We start from the raw sequence: 27,967 nt of genomic DNA, 5'->3' as shown, positions 1-27,967 counted from the left end.
ATGGCAGCAGTCTTTAGGATTCTTAACGTTATTTTTCAAAGTCCACAGACATCTATTCTTAACCATTTTCCCCACCACCAAATCTTCATTAGTCTCATAATGAACATTTTTTTTCCTTCAAATTATCCCATTACGTCTGACATAAACAACCAGAAGCGCTGCCTCTCATTGGCTGGCCGCAGGGTCACATGGCCCGGGCGGCCGTCCGTCTATTTGACAGCCGCAGGATGGCTCGATGCCAGAGGGGGAAAAAGAGACAGAGAGAGGGGAGAGAAAGAAAAATTAGTATTCTCCTACCAGCCTCGCTATAAATCAATCATGGAGTCCTACGTGGTGAGCTGTAAATATGCTGAGCCGCAGTTCCCGCCTTGTGAAGAAGATTACAGTAATTTTAGTGACCAAGGGGGGTATTATAACAACCCCCAGGACAGTGGTAGTTATGGAGGGGGCTACCAGCCCATGCAGCCCCCTCCGCCTCCATACACACAACAACAAACCGGCTATCAACACTCTTTGCAGGGGCATCACCGGGAGGATGGAGAGGACCGCGCACAGCACCAAGGTGCGCCCTTCCCCGGCTACAGAGAGACAGACGTCCCCGGGAAGGAGCGGTTCCCTGTGGGTGACCTCCAGTGCCAGGCCTGGATGACCTGTGCGAAGCCCGCTCAGGTGCAGAGGAAAACGGCCTGCCAGGGCAAAGACAAGCCGCCTATTGTTGTCTACCCGTGGATGAAGAAGGTGCACGTCGCTCACGGTGAGACAGCCTGAAGATTTACGCGTTTCTGTATTTTACACTGCGTCCATTTCATTTCTCCATCACTCCAGTCTGTCTTATTCCCTAGTTTATGTTTTTATCTGCCAGACGCACTCCCACCCTTTCTTTCTTTCCTTCTTTCTTTTCCCCCCTTTCTTTCTTTCCTCTTTTCTTTCCTTTCTTTCAAGTGTTTTGTCCATTTGTGAGCACGGCTTTTTGTTGTCGAGTTATTTATGATCTCTGTGAGAGTCAGGGAGAATTACAACCGCTATAAAGTTTTATGGCCCTGCCGCACTGTGCGTGTGTGTGTGTGTGTGTGTGTGTGTGTGTGTGTGAGCAAAAAGCTGCGAGTTAATAGTAAAAATTGTTTCTTGGATCTCCTCCCGGTCAGCCACAAGCAGGATTCATACTGAAAATGACCGCAATAATAATAATAATAACAATAATAATAATAATAATAATAATAATACCGGCAGTAATGTTAAAATAAGATTCTAAAATGTTCTAATTCAGTTACACATATAGGACCAAGTCATATATATAACATATAATATATCATGTTATTACTGTAATACTACTACTACTACTACTACTACTACTAATAATAATAATAATAATAATAATAATAATAATAATAATAATAATAATAATAGGGCAGGAAGCTAATATCTATTTCTCGGTTTTGATTCCGTCTCCCGCAGTGAACCCGAACCACGCGGGACCGGAGCCGAAGCGCCTGCGCACGGCCTACACGCGCCAGCAGGTGCTGGAGCTCGAGAAGGAGTTTCACTTCAGCCGCTACCTCACGCGCCGCCGCCGCGTGGAGGTGGCCCACGCGCTCTGCCTGTCCGAGCGGCAGGTGAAGGTGTGGTTCCAGAACCGGCGCATGCGCTGGAAGAAGGACAACAAGCTGCCCAACACCAAGGGGCGGAGCAAGAGCCGGAAGGCGACGGACAGCAACAACAACAACAACAACAACAACAACAGCAGCAGCAGCAGCAGCAGCAGCAGCAGCAGCGACAGTACTGTGAGAGCGGTGATAACTGTGTGATGGTGGGGGCGCAGTCCTCCTGTTAGCACCATGTTAGCACCATGTTAGCACCTTCCCTCTCCAAGAACCGAGGGTGTGGAACTGATCCCGGGGAACCGCGGGCCTGAAACAGTTCTTCTTTAAAAGATCCATCGATAAACCAGCGAAAGGCTTCACGAATACTTCTCAGTATGTTTGCCTCGTGTTCCACTTGTTTTAGTCTGATGTTTAATTCATTTGCGAAAGTCTTTGAGTTTTATATTCAGGGGCTGCAATTAATGATTGTTTAATTATCGGTTCATTTGCTGATTATTTTCTCAGTCACTCATTTAGTCTCTGAATGATCAGAAAACGGTGAAAAATACTCCGAGGTGACCGCTTCAAATGTCTCTTGTCCAACCAACAGTCCAAACCTCAAAGATATTCACTTTAATGTGATGTGACAGACACAAGCAGGAAATCTTCATATTTGAGAGGCTGAAAAAAAAAAGCTTCTTTTTAATTTTTTTTTTTAAATTGCCATTTTGCATAAAAAATACTTCTGATTAAAATGGCAAGTTATTGTTTTTTCTATCTACCAATCAATTTATCGGCTAATTGTTGCAGCTCTACATAGACTTCTAGGTAAACTACAAGGCTATGGATGATCTGGTGCAGGTGGGGACAGTGTCATGATTAGACAGCCGGTATTAAAGGCGCTAAAGCATGGTGCCTATAATTTATTGCAGTCTTACCAAACTCTAGCTGCGGTGAAGGAGGACAGATTGTGTCTTTTGGAGAAAACAGGGTTTTATTTCTACAGGGTAAACATAATACAGGGTTTTATAATAGCTACCTAAAAGATGGAATAGCCTAACTTGTGAATATGCACATTACCAAAATGTTGTTTCCACAGACTGGAGCGTAAAAGGGAAAAACAATTAACAGAAGACAGGAAACACCAAATTGCTCGGCGGCTGTCCTGCAGATGGTTGGACACACAGTGTTTTAGCTTTTATTTTGTACATAGACGAGCATCCAAAAACAATGCATATTTAGTAGGAGAAATAGCCATATGCTGAATTTTCTTTTTATCTCATAAGGTTAATAAACTTCAGTTTATGGGAGAAGTCATTCATTTGTACGTACGGGGAAATAAACAAAGAATTAAAACCAGCCAAATCTCGTGCAGCATTAAAAGCACGACAGCGGCTGCAGATCCAACACATTTTCTCAGGGTGACAGGGTTTCAACGAAAAGAACTTTCTGGAAGGTTTGTTTGATTCAAGCACCAAGAGGTGGAAAAGAATCCTCTCTGAAACAGCATCATGTCGCATTTTCAAAGACTATGTTCTCTCTTTGATTCCAGTTTAATATGCTATTGATTTCTATTTTAGCCTACGCCAGTACTTATTTTTTATTATTTGTATTATTTAGACGCACATTTTATTCTTCGTAGCATCGTCTGTGTTCTTTTGTATGTGTTCATTTTTTGGAAAAAAAAAAAAAAAAGTAAAACTCTTCGTGAAAATTTTTTTATGTGGAAATGTTTTGATAAAAATTAAAACTGTTTAAAATTGCAAAGCTGCGAATGGGCTATTTTTCCTGCACACACACACACACACACACACACACACACACACACACACACACACACACACACACACACACACACACACACACACACACACACACACACACACAGGAGCTATGTTATTTAAGCAGAGGATAGATTTCTTTTCCTATGATGCAGGGTGACGGGTTCGTGAGAGGATCAACGGAAGTGACGTAAAATTACTCCACGCACGGTTTATGAATGAAAGACGAATTCATATCTTCACTTTTAGCTCAAACAAAGAATGAAACCGACATGCATAAAAGATTCTCCGTTTACTGCCAATATAGGTTCTATTAATAGCTATACTGAATGAAAGGTAATGAATATTGAACCCAAACTTAAATGGAGTCATCCTCTGTGTCACACACGATCTTTGTTCCAGTCATTTAACGGAGCGTTCAGCCACATGAAGACAGCCAAGACAAATGTCCAGTGCGTGATGTCTCAACTGAGACGCCTTTTAAATGTGACGATTTCCCCCCGTGGGAGGATTTAAAATGTATACAGAATTATTCCACAGATAAACTGTGATCCTGAACATTTTATCACTGGAGCGACAGTTTGCCTAAACACTGTCTGAAGCACGGAGATATGGTAGCCTAAAGGACCCGGTGTTGAAGGAAAATGTCTCAAAATTATTCAGAGGAGCTGCTGTTAATTGTAAACAGGGAACACGTAAAGTATCCAATGCAGCCGGGATGTAAAATGTTAAAATATGACTCTGATATTAGCTGAGATGTTACTCTTGTTTACATTGTAGGCTGCATTACACACTGAATGTCAACCTCTCTATAGGCTATGGTTCAAAAATTCTTCATACCCAAATGGAAGATTTTATAGCCGAGGATCTTATGACTTCTATGCGCCTTTTACGCATCCTTTACGCACAGCACTGAGGACAACACAGACTACTTTAGGTGAAAAATTCTCTCTCTCTCTGTGTGTGTGTGTGTGTGTGTGTGTGTGTGTGTGTGTGTGTGTTAGGATGTATGGGAGGTGAACTCCGAGAGCCAGTAATTGGTGGCTTCCGGTCGAGACGCGGTCAAATGTGCAGGAAAGGCACAGCCGGGCTGACCTGGAGCATCTGACACATGATGTGGATCAACCACAAAGCTGGTCAGTCAGACCAACAAAGGCCCAGATATTCACTCAGGAAAGTTACTTTACTTGTTGTGCTCTGCATAGGGAAATGGCCCAGCCTACAGCAAACCACTAAACACTATGAAACTATAAATCTGGAATGTAATACTCTGATCCTGTTCTGTGCGCCACATCATGTATTTTGTCCCTATTTTTCACACTCTTTGCAGCGTTTATACAAACAATGCATAGGTAGGCTATATGTCCGCATATGCCCACGAACAATAACCTACATTTTTTTCATTCTAATGGCCAAGAATAGTAGCCTACAAATAAACTTGACCGCAGACCAGGTATAGAGATATTTCTTCCAATTAATAGTGTTTAATCTAAACAAACTTTATTATCTTTTATTGAGTACAATCATTTTTTTCATTTCTTTCAATTGGAGCTTGTGTGTCCGCTCTTGGTGACCGTTCTGCATGTGACACCCACCTGTCGTTGTCCAGTCTGACTGTGGTGAAGCAGGGATGCCCCCGTCTGGTTGCACTGAGTACTGCAGCCTGAAAGAGAGAGAGAGGCGACCATGTAAGAGAAACCTGAGTCACCTTCCAGTCATAGAATCTCGGCCTACATGGCAGCATTTGTGATTAGCTATGGAGTCTTTTGGATAAACAAAAAGTGTGATGCATAAGATTAGAAAACGGAATTAGTGTAAGAAATTATGCGAATATATAAGCAATACACACAAACATTTGCAAAACCTATGAAGTCCAATTATTGAGTCAGTTTAAGAGATGACCACTGAAGGTTTTGTGTGGGACTAGATTATAAAGTATTTCTGTTATTTTGTGCAGCCATCACTCAGCAGACTGCAAAAACAGTACAGTACAATTTGATATGAAAATAGCATCGAGAGGGATGGATAATCCACACAGCATCTGCGGCAGTCTCCAGCCCCGGAACTGAAAGTCGAAGTAATAGTTTCTCCTCGAACATTAATCGCTGGCGGACCAGTCGGTGACTGCAGAACAAGCACTTGCCCTTAAACTTGCCTGCAGTGGAATTGACCCGACCTCTTACCATCATCGTTATTCAGTAATAAGGATACCACAGCAGCACCATGTCTCTTGCGGCAGAGGCCTTCGTGTCGCAGATGGCAGGTAAAGTGCGCACTTTGCTCCGTGTTTTTATTGTTGTTTATTTAGCAACGTTAGCCGCCTAGCTAACGTTGCTAACGTCTGTCCTACACGGCTAATCGAGCGTAGCACCCGTTAGATAAATAATATGAATGATAAAACGGTTCTCATTAAAATACAAACCCGGAGGAGGACGGAGGATTGAAGCAGGAGCAGTTTATGAGGGATTCACGTCGATGACAGGCTTGAGTCGAGGTGGAAAAACACGATTTATTCCGGTGAAATGCCTTTAAATCGTATCCAAATCAGCCACCGACGCCAGGTCTAAGATGAGCAGCCCTCCACTGTGAGCCACCTTGGATTTTACCCAGCTTTATAGAATTTAAAGGGATTTTCCCGCGCTCCGTGGGTATAAGTCGTGTTGTGTTTTGTGCATCCTCACCTGAGCCCACCTGAACGGTTGCTGTGAAGGGTTAAACCAGGCTAAACATGAGGATATTGTAAATATAGCGTCTGATCCTGTGTGTTAGTTTATATTTAAATTAATGCTCCTTTAAGAAAAGAGGACATTAATGTAACTCATAAGAAAACTAAAAACTTGAAAGTCTAACCTGTCACTTTCTCCCCGTGTCTGTTTTTGACATCAACAGCTGCTGAGCCTTGGCCTGAAAACGCAACCTTGTACCAGCCGCTGAAGGGTAAGTGAGTGTTTGTCAGAAATGGAGACACGGTGTGATTGGTCAGTGTTAACGTAGCTGTTTACATTAGGTCTGTTGTTTTCACAGAGGATCAGATTCTGCTGTCAGACTGCGCCTCCTCTCTCGCTGTCCAGGTGAAGTTCTGTTTGTGTGTTCTCAGCAGATATATCAGCCTACACAGCAGTGTGTAAAAGTTTTAGGCCACTAGAATGAGTGTGCTTTCTAAAATAATGCCATGAATGGTTTATATCTGTCAATTAACTTCATACAAATTTCATAAACAGAAAATCTAAATCAAATCAATATTTGCTGACCACCCTTTGCCTTTAAAACAGCACCAGGCAGGTAGGTTGTTCCAGGCGTCTTGCAGAACTTGCCACAGTTGCTCTGTGGATTTAGGCTGTTTCAGTGTTACCCGTCTCCTCATGTAATCCCAGAGTGACTCCATGATGTTGAGATTGAGCTGCAGAATGAATTTGAGATTGATCAGTCGCCCCCTGATGCGACCACATGATGGATAAGAATTGAAACATTTATAGCATCTAAAACTTTTGCACAGCACTGTATGTGTCAGCATATCTCGCTGTGATGTTGGTGTCTGCATGCATGATTCCTCTCTGTGACTACATGATTAATGGATCCTCATTATCATTTCGTTTCCCTTCATTTGACTCACCTCTGTGTCTGTGTCTGTCCTGTGCAGGCCTACCTCAGGATGTGCGGTTTACCAGTGCAGGTGGTTTGCAAAGCAAATGCTGAATACATGTCACCTTCTGGTTAGTACACACATTGCTTTTCTCTTGTTCTTTAATTGTGATGCACTGAACACATTGTCCTTGTGGTGTGATCTGTATCACTGTTTCGGTCCCGGTGTCTTTTATTCACATATGTCCTGATCACTTCTAGATCCATTTAACACCTGTGCATCTAGGCTTTGTTTGCAGATTTTGTCTAGATGCAGGTGAATCAGATACAGTAGCTTGTTTGAATGAATGAGACTCACATTTGGTTAAAAGTGTTACAGAAAGTGAGTCTAATGATTTTTATTTACCTGTTTTTCCATCTGTGTGTCTCTCTGTAGGTAAGATTCCCTTTATTCATGTTGGGAACCAGGTGGTGTCAGAACTTGGGCCGATAGTACAATTCACCAAAGCTAAGGTGAGTGACATAAACTGACTGAGACATTTTAATCAAATTGTTCATGTAGATGTAATTTTCTGGGCTTACTACACATTTTAGGAATTCGCTTGTTGTGCATTCTTGTGTTTATTTATTTATTTCACAAAGATAGGATTCATCTAAGCTGAAAACCAATTTTCTCCCTTTTGTTTTTTGCGTTTTCAGGGTCATTCTCTCAGCGATGGTTTGGATGACGTCCAAAGAGCTGAAATGAAAGCATACATGGAGCTGGTCAACAACATGCTGCTTACTGCTGAGGTACACACACACACACACACACACACACACACACACACACACACACACACACACACACACTCACTCTACTTGAACCTGAATACAGTTGCACACATTACATCTGGATAATATCATTCAGTCATTCGAGTCTCGTCTCCACAGCTGTACGTCCAGTGGTGTGATGACGCTACAGCTGCTGAGGTGTGTATGCTCATTTAAAAAAAAAAAGTTCTGATTGATTTATTTATGGTGATCGTTCGTTGCCTCTTAATCACATCATTATGCTTTGTGTAGATTTCTCGCCCCAGATACAGCAGTCCTTACTCATGGCCTCTGAGCAACATCCTTGCCTATCAGAAGCAGTGGGAGGTCCGCAGGAAGATGAATGCTATCGGCTGGGGAGGGAAAACCCTGGAGCAGGTGAGCAGCCTCCTGGGAAGTTTCATAATTCTTTTCAGGTTTTTCCAGAGATGTTTTTGTGTGTATCTCCCAAAAAGTTGAAGAAAAACGTTTGTCTGCATGTGTTTCAGGTGTATGAAGATGTGAGTCAGTGCTGCCAGGCTCTGTCCCAGAGGCTGGGAACGCAACCATACTTCTTTAATAAACAGTATGTATCTGTGTGTGTGTTTGGCTGATTTCCGTCTGAATTATATTGTTTTTGTTTGTCTCTCGTAGCAGCTAAATGACAGAACAGCAATAGGTTGGCACAGGGATAGAGGATACTCCAGGACTTCAGCAGTAGCCTGACTCTTTTCAGGTTGTTTAATGTAGCTGTCCTTAGAGGAGTGCAAACCAGAATGGACAAAAAAATATTTGAAAGCAACTTACAGCTTTTTCTTTAGCACCACCTTGTGGTGTAAGACTGTAATAGTGTCCTAATCGTCTAAAAGGTCTTTCCTTACCTCCAAAGATATGGTATGTCTCAAGGCCTTTAAACAAATGATGAAAACCACAGGCAAAGTTTGTAAAGCTCTGTATGTTGGTGTCACATCTTCTTTTAGCCAGTCAGTTGTGATTTTTTTCATTTGAAACAGAGTGAAAGACGTAGATGAAAGACTTGGTAGGAGTAAGGAAGTTTCTCAGCAAGCAGAGATGCTATGGTGCAGACAGTTTCAACAATATGTGACAAATTTTTATATAATTGATGGTAATTAGTATTTTGATTTAAAAAATGAAAATCTGTCCATTCCATCAGTTTAGAAATAGTATTACTGACCAAATCTTGACTTGCCTTAAAGTTAAAAAATGAGACTTGCTGCACAGTGTAACTTAATGTAAAGTCAAAACCCCTCAATGAAATAGTTAATTTGACTGAGTGTGTGTTTCTGTGTGTGTTGCAGGCCTACAGAGCTGGATGCGTTGGTGTTTGGTCACCTTTTCACTATTCTGACAACCAGACTGACCAGCACCGAGCTGGCAGAGAGGATCAAGAGCTATAGCAACCTCTTGTCGTTCTGCAGACGTATTGAACAGAACTACTTTGAAGGCAAGAGCTCCTGAAGGACTGAAAATAACCTCTCTGTCTCTGTGATATCTCATCTCGTACATTCTCTCCTCCCTTCTCTCATTCCCTCGCTGTAGCACTGAGAAGATAAAAACTGCTTGTAGTCACATACTTGTCCCTCCTCGATTCCTCCCCTACTCCCCATTTTGCTTCCTGCTGGTACATTCTTGCATGCTGCTGATTGGAGTTCAGAGGTGCCAGTCCACTAAAGGATTAAGATGTGTCAACTGCACATAAATAACTATCCCAGGAAGGGAGATCTTTAGTATAATCCTCGGGATGGCTATCACACGCCACATTCACTGATCTAAATACTTGTTTTAGCTCAACTGAACTCTATTTATCAGACCATGAAGCCTTTACATTTCCAGCATAGTAGGAATGAAATAAAAATATTGATGATGATAATACAACTCTTAATGAATTTTTCAGAAGAGGATCAATGGTCAGGGTCAGAGTTTCCAGATCTTACAGGGATTCAGCCTCAGGCTCACTGACTCTTCAGCATGGTGGATGCTTCTTGAGACAGAGGCTGAGATTTATTTATTTACATTTTCCTTTTCCATCTTCTTGTCCATGTATCATTGCACATTTACAAATCCCCACAGACTCAGAGAGGTGTGGATTTTACAGCTGTGTGACTGCCTTTCAGTGGGCGGGACTCCACTCGAACTGGGTTTGAGGTCAAATTGCTTGCTGTTTTTTTCACCTGCAGGAACTTTAGAAGCTTGTGAGAAATGAGAAGCGTACCTTTAAAACTCAGATCTTGCTTTTTCTTCTGTATGAAAAACAAAAACACGTGAACAAAATTTGAGAGGATGTGATTTTTCCTTAGTTTTTCCACTGTTGTTTTCTTTGTGTGAATGGAAAGTGCCTACAAAATAAAAGTCATTCAACTCAACACATTGTGCTTTTTGTTCTTGTTTTTTCCCCCAGTGAAAAAGCTGTGGTTTGAGGCAAAGAAGCTTATTCTTTGATGATCTTCCACAGGTGATCTTCACCTGTACAATCCAATGCAACCTAATATAAATGCTATCATCTACCATTATGACTTTATGAAGTTCACAACATCAGATTTTTAGTGACGTTTAAAAAATTCAAATTCGATGATTGTTCATTTTTAAGCTCGTAGTTGAAGGTGGTGTAGACCACATTATACTGAGAGGTGTTTCTATTTTGTTGTCCTCTGTAGTTGCATACAGCTACTAAAGCCTTAATGACAATGTAAAGTGCCACATTTGATCCTGTTTTTGGCTTTTTTTGAGTAATAATTATTAATGATAATAGAAATGCTGAAAGTCTTCTGACATCAAATAATAAAATTACTCTAATCTCAACCTTAACTTACACAACAGACAAAATCAGTAGCATGGCTTCAGTCTTTGAGAAAATCCCTTGAACTCTATTTTTGGGGCTTTCAGCGGAGTCAGTGTGTGTGTGTGTGTGTGTGTGTGTGTGTGTGTTTCTGCCTCCAGGTCTAAGACAAATTCATTGGAAATGTCTGATCACCTCTCATTGCCCTCCAGCTGACCAGTTTGTGTGTGTGTTCCAGACAGTTCCAGGCTTCCTGCGAGGTCAGAGTTTGACCTTTGAACTTCCAGGACCTGTGACATCATGAGTGATGATTTTACAATGACCAGACACTGCGCAGTTAGAGGTCATCAGCCAGACAGCAGACAGAGAGAAATAAACAGAGAGATGGAGAAGTGGTAGTCCACAGTCATTTGTGAAGTATCATCACATGACTGGAAGCCTCAGGCCCAGGCCTGGTTCCGCACTGATTTTATTGGGGGGGGTTTAAGCGATGTTGACTGATCACTAACTGCTAATGGTCACTAACTCATTACTGGGGTACTGTATGAGTGATCTTTAGGACTGTAAATAAAACTAAAGCCATAGAATCTAATAATACATAAGCTCATAGTGTATTTACACCCACAAATAAATCTTGCCGATCTAGAGATAAACTGAAACCAACCACATTTTTATGTGCCATTTATTGTGGCATGTTTATGATTTGTCAAATCAACAAGATTAAGATTAAGATGAAGATAGTCCTTTATTAGTCCCACAGCGGGGGAATTTGCAGTATTACAGCAGCAAAGTGCAAGAGAAAAAAACTGCAAATGTCAGTATTAAATACTTAAGACAAAGATAGATAATACATAATCATATAATGTGTACAATTAGATATTTACAAAATATACACCAAGGACAAATAAAATACTTTTCAGTTATTTTTTTAATTTTGGGATGAAGGGGGACAATTCATGGGGCAGTCAGAGCGTTTGGTGGTGCCCCCCTTGCCCACACTTAGAGCCAGGCCACGAAAAACCCAGAAGGATATGATACACTATAAAACACATACTCTTTAGAGACATGCTTGAGTAATGTACATCACATTTCAGGACCACTTTTATTGGTTTATTTCTGTATCATCTATATATTGGAGGATAACTGGTTAAGTAGATGATGTGGAGTCAAGCTGAGATATTGTCAGTGCAGCTACAATGGGTTTTGATTCTTTCAATCAAAATGTCATGGCTTCACTCTACAGCCTGAATTTTACACTGTTGCTGAACAACCCTGTAGGATGCAAAGATACAGATCATGTCTTCAACCACACCTACATCAACCTACTCTCCTGAGACGGACAGTTTTCCCATGCAACTGTAGACACTGTCACAACCCAACTAGTGAGGAGAAAGAATGAGGACACAAGAAAAACACATTAAACTAAAGGGAAAATAATGTAGGAATGGTTATTTACAACAATACTGGACTGTGAGAAAGTTGTAAAGTGCAGAGATATAGATGTGAAAAACTGAAATTAAATAAATGCCTTTAGACAGCATATAATTCATGAAGATTGTGTGAATATTGAGTCCAGTAATCCAAAACACACCCAAGTAGCACTGTCAAGAACAAACAGGTGGGACAGTTTATTTTAAAAGGTTAATCAAGATAAAACAAATATTTAACTACATGCACAATGTGTAGAAAGTGGGAGAAATGTGTGGTAAGTAGCACATAAACCCTAACGCCCCTAGAGTCTTATTGAGCTACTACAAATTAGCATGTAGTTTACTCTGAGCCTTGTAATCACTGACTTCTTCCAGGAGGGGGCAGCATGAGGATACAAAAGGATGCTACTTCTGCAGAACCTTGAAGGTTTAGTGACTGTGGTAATCATGACAAAATAATATTTGGATATGTTTTAGAAACTGAAAAAAAAGAAACAAACTGAAATGTGTATGCACAGAATGAGTTCATTTTTAATGATGTCGCAGTTTTGGGCAAATTTTCATCTGACAAAATTTGGAGGATGGAGAGTGATTGTAAAGAGATCCCATTCACAGAGGTGTGTGTTGTTTTTAACATCACTGTTCTTCTTGGTGGTTTCTGTGCTCCTACATGTACAAGAACAACATATCAGCAAATTAAAAAAAACTTTAAACTGATTTTTGCCACCTAACAAGTGTAGTCTGGAGCTCTGTCTTTACTTTTTATGCCACTTATTTCACTGGTGCAGCCTCTGTTTTGGGTGGATGGACATCTGCTCTGTTTTAATTGATAGCACAGGTTGCACTGGTTGCACTGGTTATCATTGTGTTTCTCCATATCTGCTGGGTCATGATGCAGCAAAATGCAAAAAAAAACAGTGAGGAATTTGAATGGCTGGGGCTATAGAGTCAGAATGCACTAGTATGCTAATTATTTTAGTTCTTCTCTTGTGTGTTTTATGTGGTGACATGTACCAATCAGTGCCCAGATTTTTTTTTCCATTTGTAAAAATTAACTGGTGTTTGATGTGGACTCAGTGCGAGCTGAGGTCCTGAACTCACTTTGCTGGTCTGCTCCTGCTCGCTGCAGAGCTACTGCTGTGCAGCTAATTGAAGCATTTGTATTTCCCTGCATTTTAACTTCTTTTCAGCCACACCCTTTCATTTTTTTAAACTCTTATTCATGTGAAGCGGGACTTAATAATACAGCAGCTATGTAAAGATATAGTGGTGTCCAGTCTGGCATTAGTGCACCTACGCGTGCAGGTGAGTGCCTCCTGTTAAACTGTTGCACACAGGTTCAGAAACACACAGGGACCGCCCACAGGTGAGATGACACAGTGAAGTAGGCAGCATTCAGAACTTCCTCCACTGAAACCACGTTTTTGTCTAAAAGGCCTCTGACAAAGAAGTAAGACCAGAGCCCAGGTGGACTGGCCATGGAGACTACCGGCTCAAGTCCTGGTCGGTTGGTGGCCCCTCAAAACATCCATAAAGTCTTTACTGACTCCGTCAGCATCATTCACCTGTGGAGCTAATACACGTCTGGATTTACTGAGATGGAGAAACCTTCTTCTGTTCGATATGTAAGTAACTTGGTGTCGCTGTTACATGTCTGTTTTCATTAGTGAACGGCTACAGTAGACATGCTAACATTAGCTAACTTGCTGGTATTGATATTATGAATTCAGCAAATGTTGCTACGGCTAGCTGGCTCAGTGGCATGGCAATGCTAGCTTCGGCTAATGGTTGCGGCTAAATTGTTTTTTTTGTTGTTGACTTTTGTGTACAAAGGGAAACTTTATTAAGTTGTGCTTCTTATTGTGTGTTAAGTTGCAGCAGCTTTCACTGGGCTTCGTAACACTTCGCTAACTGAGACAGTGAAGTGCGACATCTAGTGACTGTGATGATCCTTCACCGAGCCTCTCTCTCTCTCCCTCTCTCTCTCTCTCTCTATCTCCTTCTCCCTCTGTCTGATGCTTCATTTTTTTCACCTTGAACTGCTCATGTTGCTGTTGCATCTAGGTGCTGCATATACAGTCAGTGAATTCCTCACACAGATATATGTGTGTGATGTTTGTGTCAGTGAGAGAGTGTGTGGAGGGTGTTAAGATGCATAAAAAAGAAGAGTTTCTGTGTGTATGGGTGCAAATGTGCATCTGTTCATGTGCTCTGTGATGTGAAGTGTCAGATTAGACAATAGGACTGGAGGCTGATAATTACACCGCTTGATTATCAGTGTGAGTCATGAAACATAATCTGTACTTTCTAAGAGAGACAGAGGACAGCAAGAGGAGGTTGTTTTTATTCTGTCTGGTGAGTGTGGGTGAGGTGGTTTATGTAAACCAGTGCATATGGTGCATATTTTTTAATTTGATAAAAACCAATGCAATAAGTCCTCTCTGATGCAGTGACCCAGTATATCTCTAATCTCATTCACATAAACAGGATCAGCAGACTTCTGAGGTGTCAAAGCACAGAAACTGTTTTAGTGATATGGAGGCCCCAGGCAGAAAGAGACTGAGCTGAGAGCCCGTCTGTGTGTGTGTGTGTGTGTGTAAGCCACGCATACACAGACAATTTAGGAGAATGTATTTGTACATGGCAAAATCATCCCACCCTAGAAAACATAATTTAATCAAGGTTGAGCGACTGCCTTTGTAAAATATGTCATGACACAATCCCCCACGTTCGCTGTGATTTACCACCACCCTGCCAAGGCTCGGTGCCACGATGCTGCTGCAGAAATCCCTGCCCTTCTCTACTCGCATTACACACGCATGGCAAGAACAAAAACCGTGCACGGTGAAACAGAACCAAATGAGTCTTCTCACTGAAGGGCACTTGCTAAATGCCTTGTAGTCTGTTTTCACATTAATTCAGTTCATTAATAATAATTATAAATTGGTGAAAATTAAAGCCACAGTCACTTTATCAAACTTTATGTCTCAGCAAGTAGCATGATGTTGTTATAGTGCTGCAAAAACCTTGTATACCTTGTATACAAAGTTAAAGGAATTTTCCACACATTTTACAAATGTGGTTTATTTGTCATGAGTTCTACAGAGCTTGTGAAAACAGTTTTATAGGAAATGAAAGATGCTATTGAATTGCATTATGGGAGATGTAGGATCCTGTGTTTTTGGCTCAAGGGAACAGCTGAACTGTGGCTTATGGAAAGTCCACCTATTTCAATCCATATATGTGTGTGTTTGCTCCTTTGCGCAAACAGCTGATTATGACCCATAGTTACATTTTAAGGTTGAACAACATCCAGCAGCCGTGTGAGGCAGCATTTGTGTGTTCAGAAAAAGCTCCCAAAATACATTTAAGTTCAAGTGACAAAGCCCTGTAGTGGCTGTAGAGATTATGACGGTGAACGGGGAAGTGAGAGGACATTATTTTATATACAGGGACAAAATGCACGTAAGGAGGAGGACAGGATGGATGGATGGGTCGATGAAACACTGGACTTTAACACAGGAGACTGCTGTTTATTTCCTGTTTTTAACACACAGTCAGTTGTTTCTTTCAACCACCTGAACTGAGTGTTTGATATCGTAACCCTTATTTAAAAAGGTTGTTTAACCTTAACGAAGTATATATATTTGAACCCACCAAGATCTTTTCCTGAGCCGAACCAAACCTTTTACCATATAAATCAGTGTCACATCATAAAATGTTTAGTTATTTGTTTTTCAGAAGTGATATTTAACAGTTTGTCTGCGACACATCTCCTGCCGCTGTAGAGATGCTGATTCAGGAAACACTCCTATTGGTCGTATCAGAGAATAGGGACAAATGAGCTATGTGGCCATGGAGGTTGGAGGATTTGCTGGTTCTCCATCATGTAGGATGTAGGAAGGTGATCATACATTTCTTGTGAGTGCGTGAATTACTTTAAGTGTGTGGCAGTGTTTTTTTTTCTGAGGCAATGTAGATTTGAGTGGAATAAAGAGATTAGCTGTGTGTCGATAATCCTCTTCTCTTTCCGAAGTCCGTCTACTCACTCTCACACACACACATGCAGATTTCTGCGCGCTCTAACATTTTACTTCTTCCCTCCTTCGTGATTTTCGTGTCTGCTCTAATCGACCATGTTGTTTCGTGTAGTCGTGTTAAGCTTCATCCTTCACAGTTTATGCTGATAAACCTGCTTTGATGCAGCAGACTTAAAATCTGAATTTACATGTTGAAAAACCACAATAAGTCTGATTTGTCTCAGCAAAGGTCGCTGTTTACTCTTATAGGCTTAAACATTTCAAGGTTTCAGACTCTCATATTCTCCCACTTTGCCTACAGTAATTAAGAGTTTTACATACAGATCACCTAATGGTTTATTCTCACTCTGGTGCAGCAGGTGACACCCATTTAAAATAAATACTATGTTCTCTGCTCCCCCACACGTGACTGTCAAGGAGTTTTTCAGCGAGTTCTATAAGGTGGAATAATGCACCTCAGGGCTTTTAAAGTGCATTAAGCTTTTGTTAAGATGATGGGAATATAGCATCTAGTCCATTCAGGTGTAGGAAGGATTCATATTGATGTCTGAGAGTGTAAGGTGTAAGTGTTCATGAATATATATTTTTTTTAGATTGTCAGCCAGCCCACGTGCCAGCTCTCACTTATCAGTATATGAACGTGTGTGAAGACACTGGGGACAAAAAGTTGGATTTGGGTCCAGAGTGTGTTGGAAATCTTCCATCATAGCAGAAAGGATTCATTCCAAAACACTTTAAATCCATTTTGTTATCTGACGATTTTCTGCCAATGTTTAAAAAAATGAAAAAATTTAAATATTACTGCTTTGTAAGTCAGTCAGCAACTCCAGTGATAATTTAGGATTAGTGTTGTGGTCAAGACAGCAATTATCTTTGGTCTTTCAAACAAGAATTTATCATCAGTATGATCCATTTACATCTGTCTGTGTCTAGTTTAGAGTGCAATCAGTGACTGAGCTGCAAGGTCACACATGGAAACTGAGATGAAAGCAGAGTATTTAGCTAAATTCTGCCAAAAATATGAGTGTTTAGAACATAACGAGTGTATGGATGACTGGTGGTGAAGTGGATTGTGTTGTATGAGTGGTTTTGATAATTTCTCCACCATGAAAGCTCGTCACTGTTGGGATCGACTGCGACCACCTGGAACTGGACTGAAAACCACTAAGTTTTCACAGCCATCCTGAAGGTTTCACGTTTCACATTTCAAATGACAAATCTAGAGTGGAGCGTCATTTTAATGAAAGGCAGTGTTTGAAATATCGGTTTTTAAAGTAGAAAATATAGGATTTTTTCCCCCATCCTGTCTGCCATCATTTCCAACTTCTTACCATCACTTACTGGTGACAGTCAAGAATAAAACAAAATACTTTTGTAGCTGCAATGAATTTAATACATTTTTTTAGTATCAAAGTAATAAGTGTTAGTATGAAAAAGCCTCTGTAGCTTTCAGTCATGTTTGTTGAGGCACGGCTAACTCACATGGATTGAACCTGGGAACCGGGGATGAAAGAAGAGCACTTTTAAAGATGCTATAATCACAGATATGAAGATGTACATACAAGGAGACACTTCATCACATGGCAGCCACAAACACTGCTTACTCATACAGGCCGTGTTGCTGCTTTGGAGTAAAGACTCCTCTTATCTTCCAGTTCAAGCACTGCGTGGATGTAACAGTGAAGTGTGTGAGACATCGTGGTGTTTTTTAAAGGATTATTTCCTGCTGGAGAACTCCTGTTGTGATGTCGCATGAGTGGCAGCAAGCAAAGAGTAACTCGATGCACGTGTTGATATGAAAACACTCAACAGAAACCCGCGTGTTTACTGTGATGGTTTACTCAACTTGAAAACTTGATTTGAATATTAAACGGCTGCGTCTTCTGAAGGAAAATAAGCCTTGATATCTCCTACTATGCTGAGTGTGTGCAGGAACGGTGTGGAGGAGAGGGGGGGGGCTACTCGATCTGCAGGAGTAATGAGAGTGAAAACAGTGCAGTGTTCAGTGAGAAAGTCCTGGGTGTTCTCAGAGTGACATTTTCACACTCTGCTGTTTGTGTTTAAAGCAGCTCGAGAGAAGAGGGAAAGGTTTCAATCCAGAAACACACGGCTCTGATGGAGAGGGCGAGTCATGCCACGCCACATGTTTTAAATGTTAGTTAATGTTGTTTAGCTGTAATCTGAGGTGTGTTTCATTTCCTGAAGCTGTCACTCTTTCTTCGATGATCTCACTCGGAGTGTGTGCGTGCATGTGTGTGTGTGTGTGTGTGTGTGTGTGAGAGTGGGGAGGCCCTCTATGACCATAGGGCTGAAGTGGCCTCAGAGACCCCAGGACCATGTAATCACACACGCATGTGGCTTGAAATTTAATGACCATGTGAAACATAAAGAATGTGTGTGTGTCGCACTACATGCATGTGTGTGCAGACTAAACACTGACCTACATTGCTATTTTTACTGATTAGAGGTTGTTAATAATGAGACCTATTAACATCAGACCTTAAACACACACGCAGATCCACGCATACACCTCAGTGGAGCGAGCTAGCCCTGGTCCAGTCTGCAGAAGGCAGAACATGCTCTTTGTCTGCTCAAAGGCAGCGCGTGATATCTGTCGTCACACTTTACTGAACAGGTATGTGAGTTTCTCTTCATCTTTTATTTCTCGTCTATTTACTGGAAAGACAGAGAAAAAGGGAAGAATCAGAGAAGAATTCAGGGACAAACATTTCAGAATGCACTTCAGTGCGTGTTTAAAATAGACTGATTTTCTTTTTTGCCGTTTGCTTTGTTCTGCATCTGTTTGTTATGTACAAATCAAACATTATTTTACATCTCGACCATCACAGACGTCATCTGGGCTTCTTTCATTTCTGGTTTCTGGCTTTTGGAGAAGGAAGCGTGCACAGAAATATCAGTGTTTATGTCCTACAGTGGCTTTGTTCCAGTGGAGGAGAATGCTGTGCCTTCTTTGTGTTTCAGTGGTGTGTGTCTGTGTGTTTTTCCTTGTGTTATATTTTGCCTGGCTGCACTCAGCACAGCTGGAACAACAGTGTGTGTGTGTGTGTGTGTGTGTGTGTGTGAGAGAGAGAGAGAGAGAGAGAGAGAGAGAGAGAGAGAGTGATGTTTTCTGGAAACATGAGAGTATAAGTGAAAGTGCGTCTGCTTGGGTGTGGAAGAATGTGTTTCTCATGTACTTGTCATGTTCATATACTGTACTGTGACGTGTGTGTGTGTGTGTGTTTAAGTGGTCCTCGTTTCACTTCTTATTATTCTATCTTTCATTTCATCTCTCCTTCTCCTGCTCAGTTTTCCACCTTAAAACACTTTACGTTATCAGGGATGTCTCTGGGTTTCTAGGTCCATTTTGTTCTTCATAGCACATGATCATTCTTTCCACAGATAACTGTCCAAAAGCAAACAATGTAACGTTACACTGAGATATATTCAATGCAACTTTATTCTTTATTCAGTCTTGTAAAATAATTTAGATTTTTAAAAAAGCAGGTTAAGTGTCAGCCACTCAAAATTTTAACAGCAGAGCTTTTTCTGGAGCTGCCGTCTTCTATTGATCCAACTCATACAGAAAGAAATCATCAGAGAAAAGACAGAAGAGAAGAGGAAGAGACAAAGTCCTTCAGTGCAGTAGAAACAGGACACAGTGTGTTTTCAGGTTTTCAGGCAACTCTGACCTTTTCTGCTTTTAAAGAAAGAATACAATCACTTCCTCCCCCTGAATAAATGATGTTTCTGTCCAGTGAAACTCATGTATTTAGTTTAAAATGTAAACTAAGTAAGAAACGTAATGAGTGAAACAAGCTGATGAGTTTTTAAAGGCTTCTAGAATCCCAGGAGGTGGTATGTAAGCCTCCGGTAAGTGTTGTAATTAACACAAAATCAGGACACAGGCAGGAAAGTTGGGGGAGAAGCAGTCGTATTGTTAATTCAGAAAGAGGGTCAGCAGTCACCGAAAGCCAGTACATCCAACAACAGAGCGGGCAGAATACACAAGCCAGCAAATGTGAGCTGCTGGAGGACCAGTGTGTTTACCATGTGGCTGATGGGGTAACGACAGGAAGGTGTGCAGCAGGTGATGATCAGGTCACAGGGGAACAGTGGGGAGAACAGGGGGCAAGTAGCAGGCAGGTAAAAGATAGAAAAGATGCAAAGATAACTAAGATGAGGGTGTCATCAGGACATAACCCTGAACCTCTGTGATCGAATCTTAACTTTAAAGTTGAATCTTGACCTCAGGCTCCGACACTCTTACAGGAGCCTCAGCCTGGGGACGAGATGGGACGGATCTGTTTTACCAGTTTGTGCGGCGGCTAGCAGTTCCCTCTGTCTCCCCTGCGTCTGTGTGTATATGTTGTAAGTGCATATGATGACATCGCTCCGTGTACCTGTGTGTGTCCTCAGTCTGAACAGAAAGGCAAACTCGACCGGGAGTGGAACAGGGGTCAGTCGGCTTTTATTAGTGGTTATACCCGCGTTTAAAAAACTAATTTGGTGGAAAAAGGGTAAATGTGACAGTGTGAACACATTTATGTCTCCTCATATGATTCGCACTTGGGGATAATTGAAGGACATACTGCAGTAGATATTATTTTCCATTTTAAATAATGTGTTTGACATGTGGTTCGGTTGATCAGGCAAAAGGAGCTTTTAACCCTCGCACCTTGTCCTACTTCTCCACCATCACCAACCCTGATTTCTTACCACAGCTTTGTGGCTGATCTGTGAAACTTCTCCCTCTCACATAAACACACATACACACACATGCACACAGATAAAGTGGGCAGTGGTCTAGTAAAACTCAAATGACGCTAACTATCCAGATCCTCTTAATGATGCTAATGTCATTATTTCTATGGAAGATTAATGGGAGCCATTTATAGCTCATTAATCCATATTGAGTAGGACTACAGATTAATTTGTTAATCACGCATCAAATACGACTGCTGCCCCCGGCCACTGACTAAAGCCTTATCCCTCTGGGTGTGTGTTCAGAGGGCCTGTGTGCGCCATAAATCCCCCTCTTGCTCTTGTTTCCCCGTGTCTCACTTTCTGTCTACCTCCTCATCACGCCTGACCGATCATCTCCTGTGTCCGATTAGCCTTTAGCCCAGAGCCACTAGCCCAGAGACAGCGAGCCTCGGCGCTGAAATCCAATCCTTCCGCCTCTGTTGTGAGCCGCTTTGCCAGAAATAGCGACCAGGTGAACTTGTTGTCAGGCTTTTTGTATGTGAAGCGTGCGCTGCCCTCTGGCCTCGGCGCTCCTCCTCGCTCTGGTAGCTCTGTTTTATTTATTGCTAACCTTTATTTGTTTGACTGAGCAGCACGCCGTCTCTTTTTCAGCATCGCCCCATTTCACATTCAGGCAGTTTCATAGTTTCCAACTCAGCAGCAACAACAGCTGTCTTTCTTTTAGTTTTTTTTTTTTAGTGTTTGTTGAGCTGTTCTTGGTGGTAAAACTTTAATTTAATCTAAAAGTGCAACAAAATACATCATTTGTCTGAGCTCTCCGGAACGCCCTATTGGCAAAAACAACATGACTTAACTTTGCCTTTCAAAACAGTCTCAAATCAATGTTGAGAAATAAATCAGGTTTATGATGGCTACGGTTCAGGTGTGGTTACGTTTAGGGGAGCGGTGAGATTTAAGGAGAGATCACCTTTTGGGTTTAATCTGCATCTGCTGAGGAAAGTAAAGTGGACAAAGTTTTATGAAGAATATTAAAACAGATCACAAAGGATCATTTGACTTTTCTACTTTTCTTTTCCTCTCAGGTGGTGTCCAGTGTAATTTATTTTTACTACAACAGAAATAAATAGACTACATGCTCTGAAGTTTGAATGTTAAAGGTATAGAGCTATTTATAAGTTTTGCTATTGCTACATAGCTAATGTTAGCATTAGCAGCTGTATCACCAACACCTGTTCCCGGGAGGACACCAGGTTCGGCGGCAGAGAAAACTCACAAATAGCCCCTTTAACCACCAGTGGTCACATTGTGCCGTAATCATTTTGGTCAAAGTTACTTTATTATTATTACAGAGGTACGTAGAGGCTGTTTCAGGTCATTTGGTACATTAACAAATTGAATGCAACACAACCTATTTTCAGCAAGCTTTAAGTGTTATTGTAAAAAATATATATACATATATCTAAAAAAAATAAAAGCTGGAATTGCCCAAAAAGCCTAAAATCTCTGTCATTCTTATGGTTTTATGAATCTCTTGTCTGCAGATGATGAAAAACAGGAAGCAGGTTTTACAGCTCGTGCAGCACTTTATTTAATCCCATTCCTTTGGACGGGGAGGGGGGATTTTCTTGTGTGTGGACATTAGCACTGGCTTAACCCTATCACAATCAATTTTCTGTTGCTTTCTGGGAAATGATGCTTAAGCTACAATACTAGGAGGGGTGGAGGAAGATAGATGGGTGAGGGGGAGTGTGGACTCCAGAGAGAGAGAGATAGAAACAGAGACGGGATTTCCTGTCCCTTTCCAAAGATTCTGACTGGTGTTCCTAATAACAAGCTTAGACCACCCCATCCCCTCCACCCCCCCCCCCCCCTCTGGATATGAGGGCAGATCATCCCACTGCGCTTTAAACACACACTTTCCTCAGATTAAAACACACACAAGCTCCAGATGCTGTTGTCGCCCGGGGTAAAGCCGATGTCAGACCCCCCACCGTCTCCTCTGTTTGTGACTGGACGTCATCGTCTTCTACCTGCAGGCTTCTACTGACCTTTTCATGGTGGCGGTGACTGGGGATGGTGACACTCCTCACAGGTCTTCAATAAGTGCAGGGACATGGATGAGGAAAAAGCATTTAAAGCCCTCTTTGGGAAGCCTGAGAACTATCAGAGGAATTGCAGGAAATTTATGATGTAACCTGAGGGTCAGAGAGTGTGAAGTCTGTACACGTGAGACCAAGAGTCTAGTGATGCTAGCAGCGCTGTGAAATGATCGCAGTGTGCAAGTATTTACTCATAAACCAAAATATTAAACAAAGTGAAAATCTGACCTTATTACAATTCATCCTGAGGGGAACACAAATGTACGTAACATAAAAAATATCTTCACGTTCACAAAACACTGATTCATAAAACAGCAAACTGAACAAGACAAAATAAGATATCAAGAAGACTTTGATTTTCCACCATCTTCTTATTTCTATTTGCTTTGCGAAAGTGAAACATGAGTGGGGTGGGTGGTACAGAGGTGACCCTTGACCTGTGCCAATCACTTGCTAAATGTCCTTTGGGAGGCCTGAAGCCCACCCAATGTCAAAACAAGATGAAAAAGAAAGAGAAAATACTGGAACTGAAAATAAGCAAAGAGGAAAATGACAACTTCAAACCACTGTTAAAACCTGGATGGAGATTTTATGGCCTTTGTTTGCAATTATAGAACTTAATTCAAACAAATACACTTAAAGATGTATCCACTAAAGTCGAGAGTATCTAAATTATAACTGACAATATGTTAAATACATTGAAGCCACATGATTCTTTCCAGAAAACAGACCTTTTTCAGCTTTTCACCAGTGACACGTTTCACATGAACTTTTGATCTTCGACTTTAGGAATCCAGCAAATTATGACAAGCACACATGAACACAAGACGCCCTTTGACCTCTCACACCTCCGCCTGGACGCGCCCTCTGGACACAGACTGCCCCGCGCCTGCTCGGACAGCCTTGTGTCCAGAGAGCAGAGTTGTCATAACAGACCTCGGCTGTTGGTGATGGGACTCTTGGGTTGTTGTGCTGCTGTTTCTGTCACACAGATGTTGTGAGGAGGAGGAGGAGGAGGAGGAGGAGGAAGGATTGCTCAGTCTGACTAAAACTCTTTTGAGGTCTATGTGCAACTGGGACATTTTTATAGGATATCAGTTTCTCTCTTGGAATGAAATAGTTCCTGCTCTGCACTAGATACACATTTGAATGAATGAATTATTATTTTGCCAGATTCAGAAAAACCTTTTAGATTACAGCCTGCAAACTTGCATGCTACTATATTTACAATTTCTTTTGTCCATCAATTTCCCCACTGGATTGTCATGATGGCGTAAATGCAAAGCCTCTATGAAGTAACAAGTATTAACTGGGAGTGGGGGGTAAAGGAGGAGATAGAGGTGAGGATTTGCGTAAATGGGGAGGGATAGAAAGAGGATTTGTAGCATGTAAAAGTTCGGCTGGAAAGCTGTATCACTCCTCTCAGCTCTCAGAGAATCTGTTTTGAAGCAGGAATTCCAGTTAATGGAGTCTCAATGCTGAACATCAGGAGAGGAAAGAGAGCAGAGGAGTCTTCCAAACACACCCAGACACTCATCTGTGTGGGCTGTGTCTGCCTATAATCTATTATTTTTGATGAATAACTGTAATACTTACAGACTTTTGCAACAGAATGATCCTCTGATACAAATGCAGCAAATGGAGCTGACCTGAAAAGCAAAGGAAAGCAAAGGAGGAATAATGAAAACACTGAAATTACAGTGTTAATCATAACAGATGAGGTGAAACTGTAACACAGTCAGCCCGTGTTTCCATGACATGCCAAAAGTCAGGCTGTGCGCCAGATGAGTTGATCAGGAAAATGTGATTAAAGTAAAACAATAATGTGTATCTTGGCTTATTACAGCAGGAAAAGGTGTAACACCTGTGTAACTAATAACATTAATGACACCTCTACTTCATTTAGATGTGCCAGGAAGCTGTGCCAGGGAGCCAGTGGAGTACGAGAGCCCTGGAACTGGCACATGTAAATGTAATGAGCCACCATTAATGTTATTAGTTACACCTGTGTTTGAAGGTCTATTAACAGCATATACAGTAATGTGTTAACTTTGACAGTAATTAAATAAATCATACAATGTGAAATAAACCTATTAAATAGAGTATTTTAAATCGGAACAATCGGGTATAATGTTTACCATGTTCATCATCTTAGTTAGCATACTAGCATACTAACATTTACTAATTAGTACTAAAAACAGAGTACAGCCGAGTATCTGATGAACTGAACGTGATGGTAACACTGGATGAAAAGCTGATGGACAACCTAAGAGATTTCAGCTCATCCTGAGGAGCCATGAAGGTCTGGACCAAATGTCATGACAATCCATCCAGAAGTCTGTTGAGAGTTTTTCATGTGTCCAGACCTTCCTCAGGATTTGCAAATAAATTGCAAATTTTAATTGCTACGTCAGATCCATTCATCCTGTTCCTACGCATGTGCCTCAACAAATAGATGTTTTAAATGTTCTTTTTTTTTGAGATATTTCACGAAGAAACAAAAAATTCAATGGTGGCACTAGAGGAAAGGTCAGGATTTCAAAAGTCAGTGAGCTCCATCCTCTGGGGACAATGAATGTCTGTAGAAAATTTCATGGCTACATATCCAATAGTTGTTTTCATTCTGGAACAAAGTGGTGGCTAACCATGCTGCTAGCATGGCTACAAATAAACAATAGATGCAGATTTTAACAAAAGAAGAGAAGGGAAACTGGGATCAAGGGAGAAACATAGATTGATCTATTAAAACAAAAGTGTTTGTCTGAGATCATGTGACTGAAAACTGAGGCATTTCCCAATCTCCTGCCTGTGTAACCTTCCTGTTCATGGGTCAGATGTGCACAGCTGGACTCACTCTGTTCCTCTGGTTTTCCCTCCAGACTACAGGATAACCTGTACATGGAGAGAGGCAGAGAGAGTTCTATTAAAAAGAAGCGACCACCCACTGAATGGATTCTGGTTTTTACACTAAATTCTAGTCTCTCATTTATTCTGTTTTATTCAGCTGTATTCAGCTCTATTGTTTCTGTTCTATCAGAGGATTTGTGGGAGTGTGGGAATAAAGTGACTGAAAGGAAAAACTCAGCATTTATGGTTATATTCATGAAGTTCACTGAATAAAGAGAAACTGCAAGTGATGGGAAACTACTGTTTGGAGCGAGAGAGAGAGAGAGAGCGAGAGAGAGAGCGAGAGAGAGTAACAAGGGGGGAATACAAGTCACAAGGGCACTGAGAGACAAGGAAGAGAAAGTGTGTGAGATAAGAAATAAGCTTTTTTTCTCTTATCCTAACTCAGTTTTTGTTTTAGGGGGCACTTTTTTTTAATGACATTAAAGTTAATTTTTTTAATCATCAAATAATTATACTGCTGGATCATATCTTGGTAATTCAATTCTAAATTTATACTAATAATGCTAAGTTCATTTTTTTAACTTAATTTAAATGATATCTTTATGCTTCTGTCACACTGTTATAGTGGCTGCTAAAGTTAAGTCGACAAGCTACAAGAGTAAAAACAAAATGCAATTAACACCAACTACAGAACAGCTGAACATACTAAACACTGCAGATACTGAAGGGAAGGACGGATGAATTAATGTCCTGCACATCTCACCAGAGAAGATCATTTAAGGCTGAAATCCATACGTTTCCAGATTTATTGTAACCATGTGATCTCATGATGTCAGCGAGATGATGGATAATTAACAGAGAGTCTCCAAACACTGGTGTTTTAAAGAACTCCATTTGTAACTTAAAATCATGAATGAATACCAGCTTTAATTAAAAGAATTGTGCAAAAATGCATTAATGTAAGAAACAGGTTATAAAATGGATTCAGTGTTCACCAAGCTCCCACAGAGAGAGCATTATTAAAAGAACAAAAGAGATGCATATTATTACCAAGAACACATAAAATATAAATACATTATATATGTGAGGTTATAATATCTTATACTGCACATGATTTCTCCCTAATGTTTCTATTATCACATTATTTCAATTGTTTCATTTGTGTTTGCATTTGTGTTGTTTGCATTTCGTGTGATTTTTCCAGGTTTCTTTTGGTTTTTTTGAGTCGTTGTGTTTCTGTTGATTCCACGCTCAGAGAGAGTCTGGTGTCCTCCAGCTCTGTGGTTGCTCAGTAGTAGCCCAACACTTTCCACTGCTTTAGGCAGCGTGCATGGCTCGGCTGTTTTCTGATCAAAGGCTGCTGCATTTTTCTCACCTAGAATCCAGTGAAATGAGTCACTTGCTTATTCGTCTCTCATGAATCACCAACAGTGGCCCAGGGGAGCGTGAATGTGAGTAGCTGCATGTCAACTCAACAAAGTGACGTGAGCAGGGTGAAATGCAGCAAATAGTCATCAGCGACGAGCAGTGGAATTTTTTGCAGCTGTGATCTGAGGAATTCTTCTACTGTGCAGGATCACACTGACTTCCTCCTATTGAAACAGTAGCAGTTTGCAGCACACACACACAAACACACAGCACTGAGACCCTGTAACCTCTGTCTTCCTGTTGAGCCGCTGGAAACTCCTGACCAGTCCGCAGCTGGACAGGAGTCGTTTAAACTTCGCCGTCCGAACTCTGCAGAGATGCAACAACAGCAGGACTGTCGCTCGCTACACCAAAGATAAACATGGAGAGCGAGACAATGGGAATGCAAACGCACACAGGGTGCACACAGAAACATGCACATGTCCACAAACATACATGTACACACACAAACACACACTCACATTGCGAGATTAGAGGATACTTGGAGGAAGTGAAGGGTTGTTGCTAGGGAAACCAGAGGAAGGACTGGAGAGACCTGATTAAGGATTGGCTAGATGAGATTAAGTCTTTTTCTCAGTCCCAGTTGGCACTCACACACACACACACACATGGAAACACACTATTGCACTGGTTTTCCAGATGGGAGCTGAGAGGAAATCCTTTTATGGATGTGACTTTTGATGTCATTTCCCTCCATGGAAATCTAACATCATGTGTTAAAGATAGCCGACGGGCCAGCTGACCAGTCTGTGACAGTAAATGCCAAAACATTGTACTGACGACACAAAGTGTTCAGGTGTGCGTCAGCTCTGTGACCCATTTCCTTGTGTGTGCAGTCCAACAATGAAGTGACCTCACCTGAACAACTGAAGCTTTAAGCT

General features: G+C 41.3%; 3 protein-coding genes across 4 annotated transcripts in view; all 3 read left to right on the top strand.

The window, feature by feature from the left end:
* The first annotated feature begins 164 nt into the window (after nt 1-164).
* On the top strand, nt 165-3,347 carry LOC139622525 (homeobox protein Hox-D4b-like). The gene is given in 3 exon segments (XM_071479883.1): nt 165-250; nt 252-754; nt 1,456-3,347. Coding segments are annotated over 3 exon segments (915 nt in total). The 5' UTR covers nt 165-188; the 3' UTR covers nt 1,806-3,347.
* A 2,112-nt stretch (nt 3,348-5,459) lies between these two features.
* mtx2 (metaxin 2) lies at nt 5,460-10,119 on the top strand. Its single transcript, XM_071479882.1, has 10 exons — nt 5,460-5,624; nt 6,251-6,298; nt 6,386-6,432; nt 7,002-7,074; nt 7,380-7,456; nt 7,643-7,735; nt 7,877-7,915; nt 8,009-8,134; nt 8,245-8,321; nt 9,055-10,119. Exons 1-10 carry the CDS (start codon nt 5,585-5,587, stop codon nt 9,212-9,214), a joined length of 780 nt encoding a protein of 259 aa, XP_071335983.1. The 5' UTR covers nt 5,460-5,584; the 3' UTR covers nt 9,215-10,119.
* A 3,212-nt stretch (nt 10,120-13,331) lies between these two features.
* Nucleotides 13,332-27,967, top strand: part of cdh5 (cadherin 5) — a 60,060-nt gene continuing 45,424 nt past the window's right edge. Inside the window, exon 1 of one of the 2 annotated variants that reach the window (XM_071479879.1) lies at nt 13,332-13,587. In XM_071479879.1, coding sequence (XP_071335980.1) covers nt 13,561-13,587 — 27 coding nt within the window. In that variant the 5' untranslated portion in view covers nt 13,332-13,560. The remainder of the gene's footprint in view (nt 13,588-27,967) is intronic. The other variant, XM_071479881.1, reaches the window with a different exon arrangement.

Source organism: Trachinotus anak, unplaced genomic scaffold (assembly GCF_046630095.1).
Source record: "Trachinotus anak isolate AG129_WGS33_773 ecotype Australia unplaced genomic scaffold, CSIRO_AGI_Tana_v1 ptg000007l, whole genome shotgun sequence".
Taxonomy (NCBI): Eukaryota; Metazoa; Chordata; class Actinopteri; order Carangiformes; family Carangidae; genus Trachinotus; species Trachinotus anak.
The sequence above is the reverse complement of the archived record's forward strand: the minus strand, read 5'-3'. Positions and strand labels throughout refer to the sequence as shown.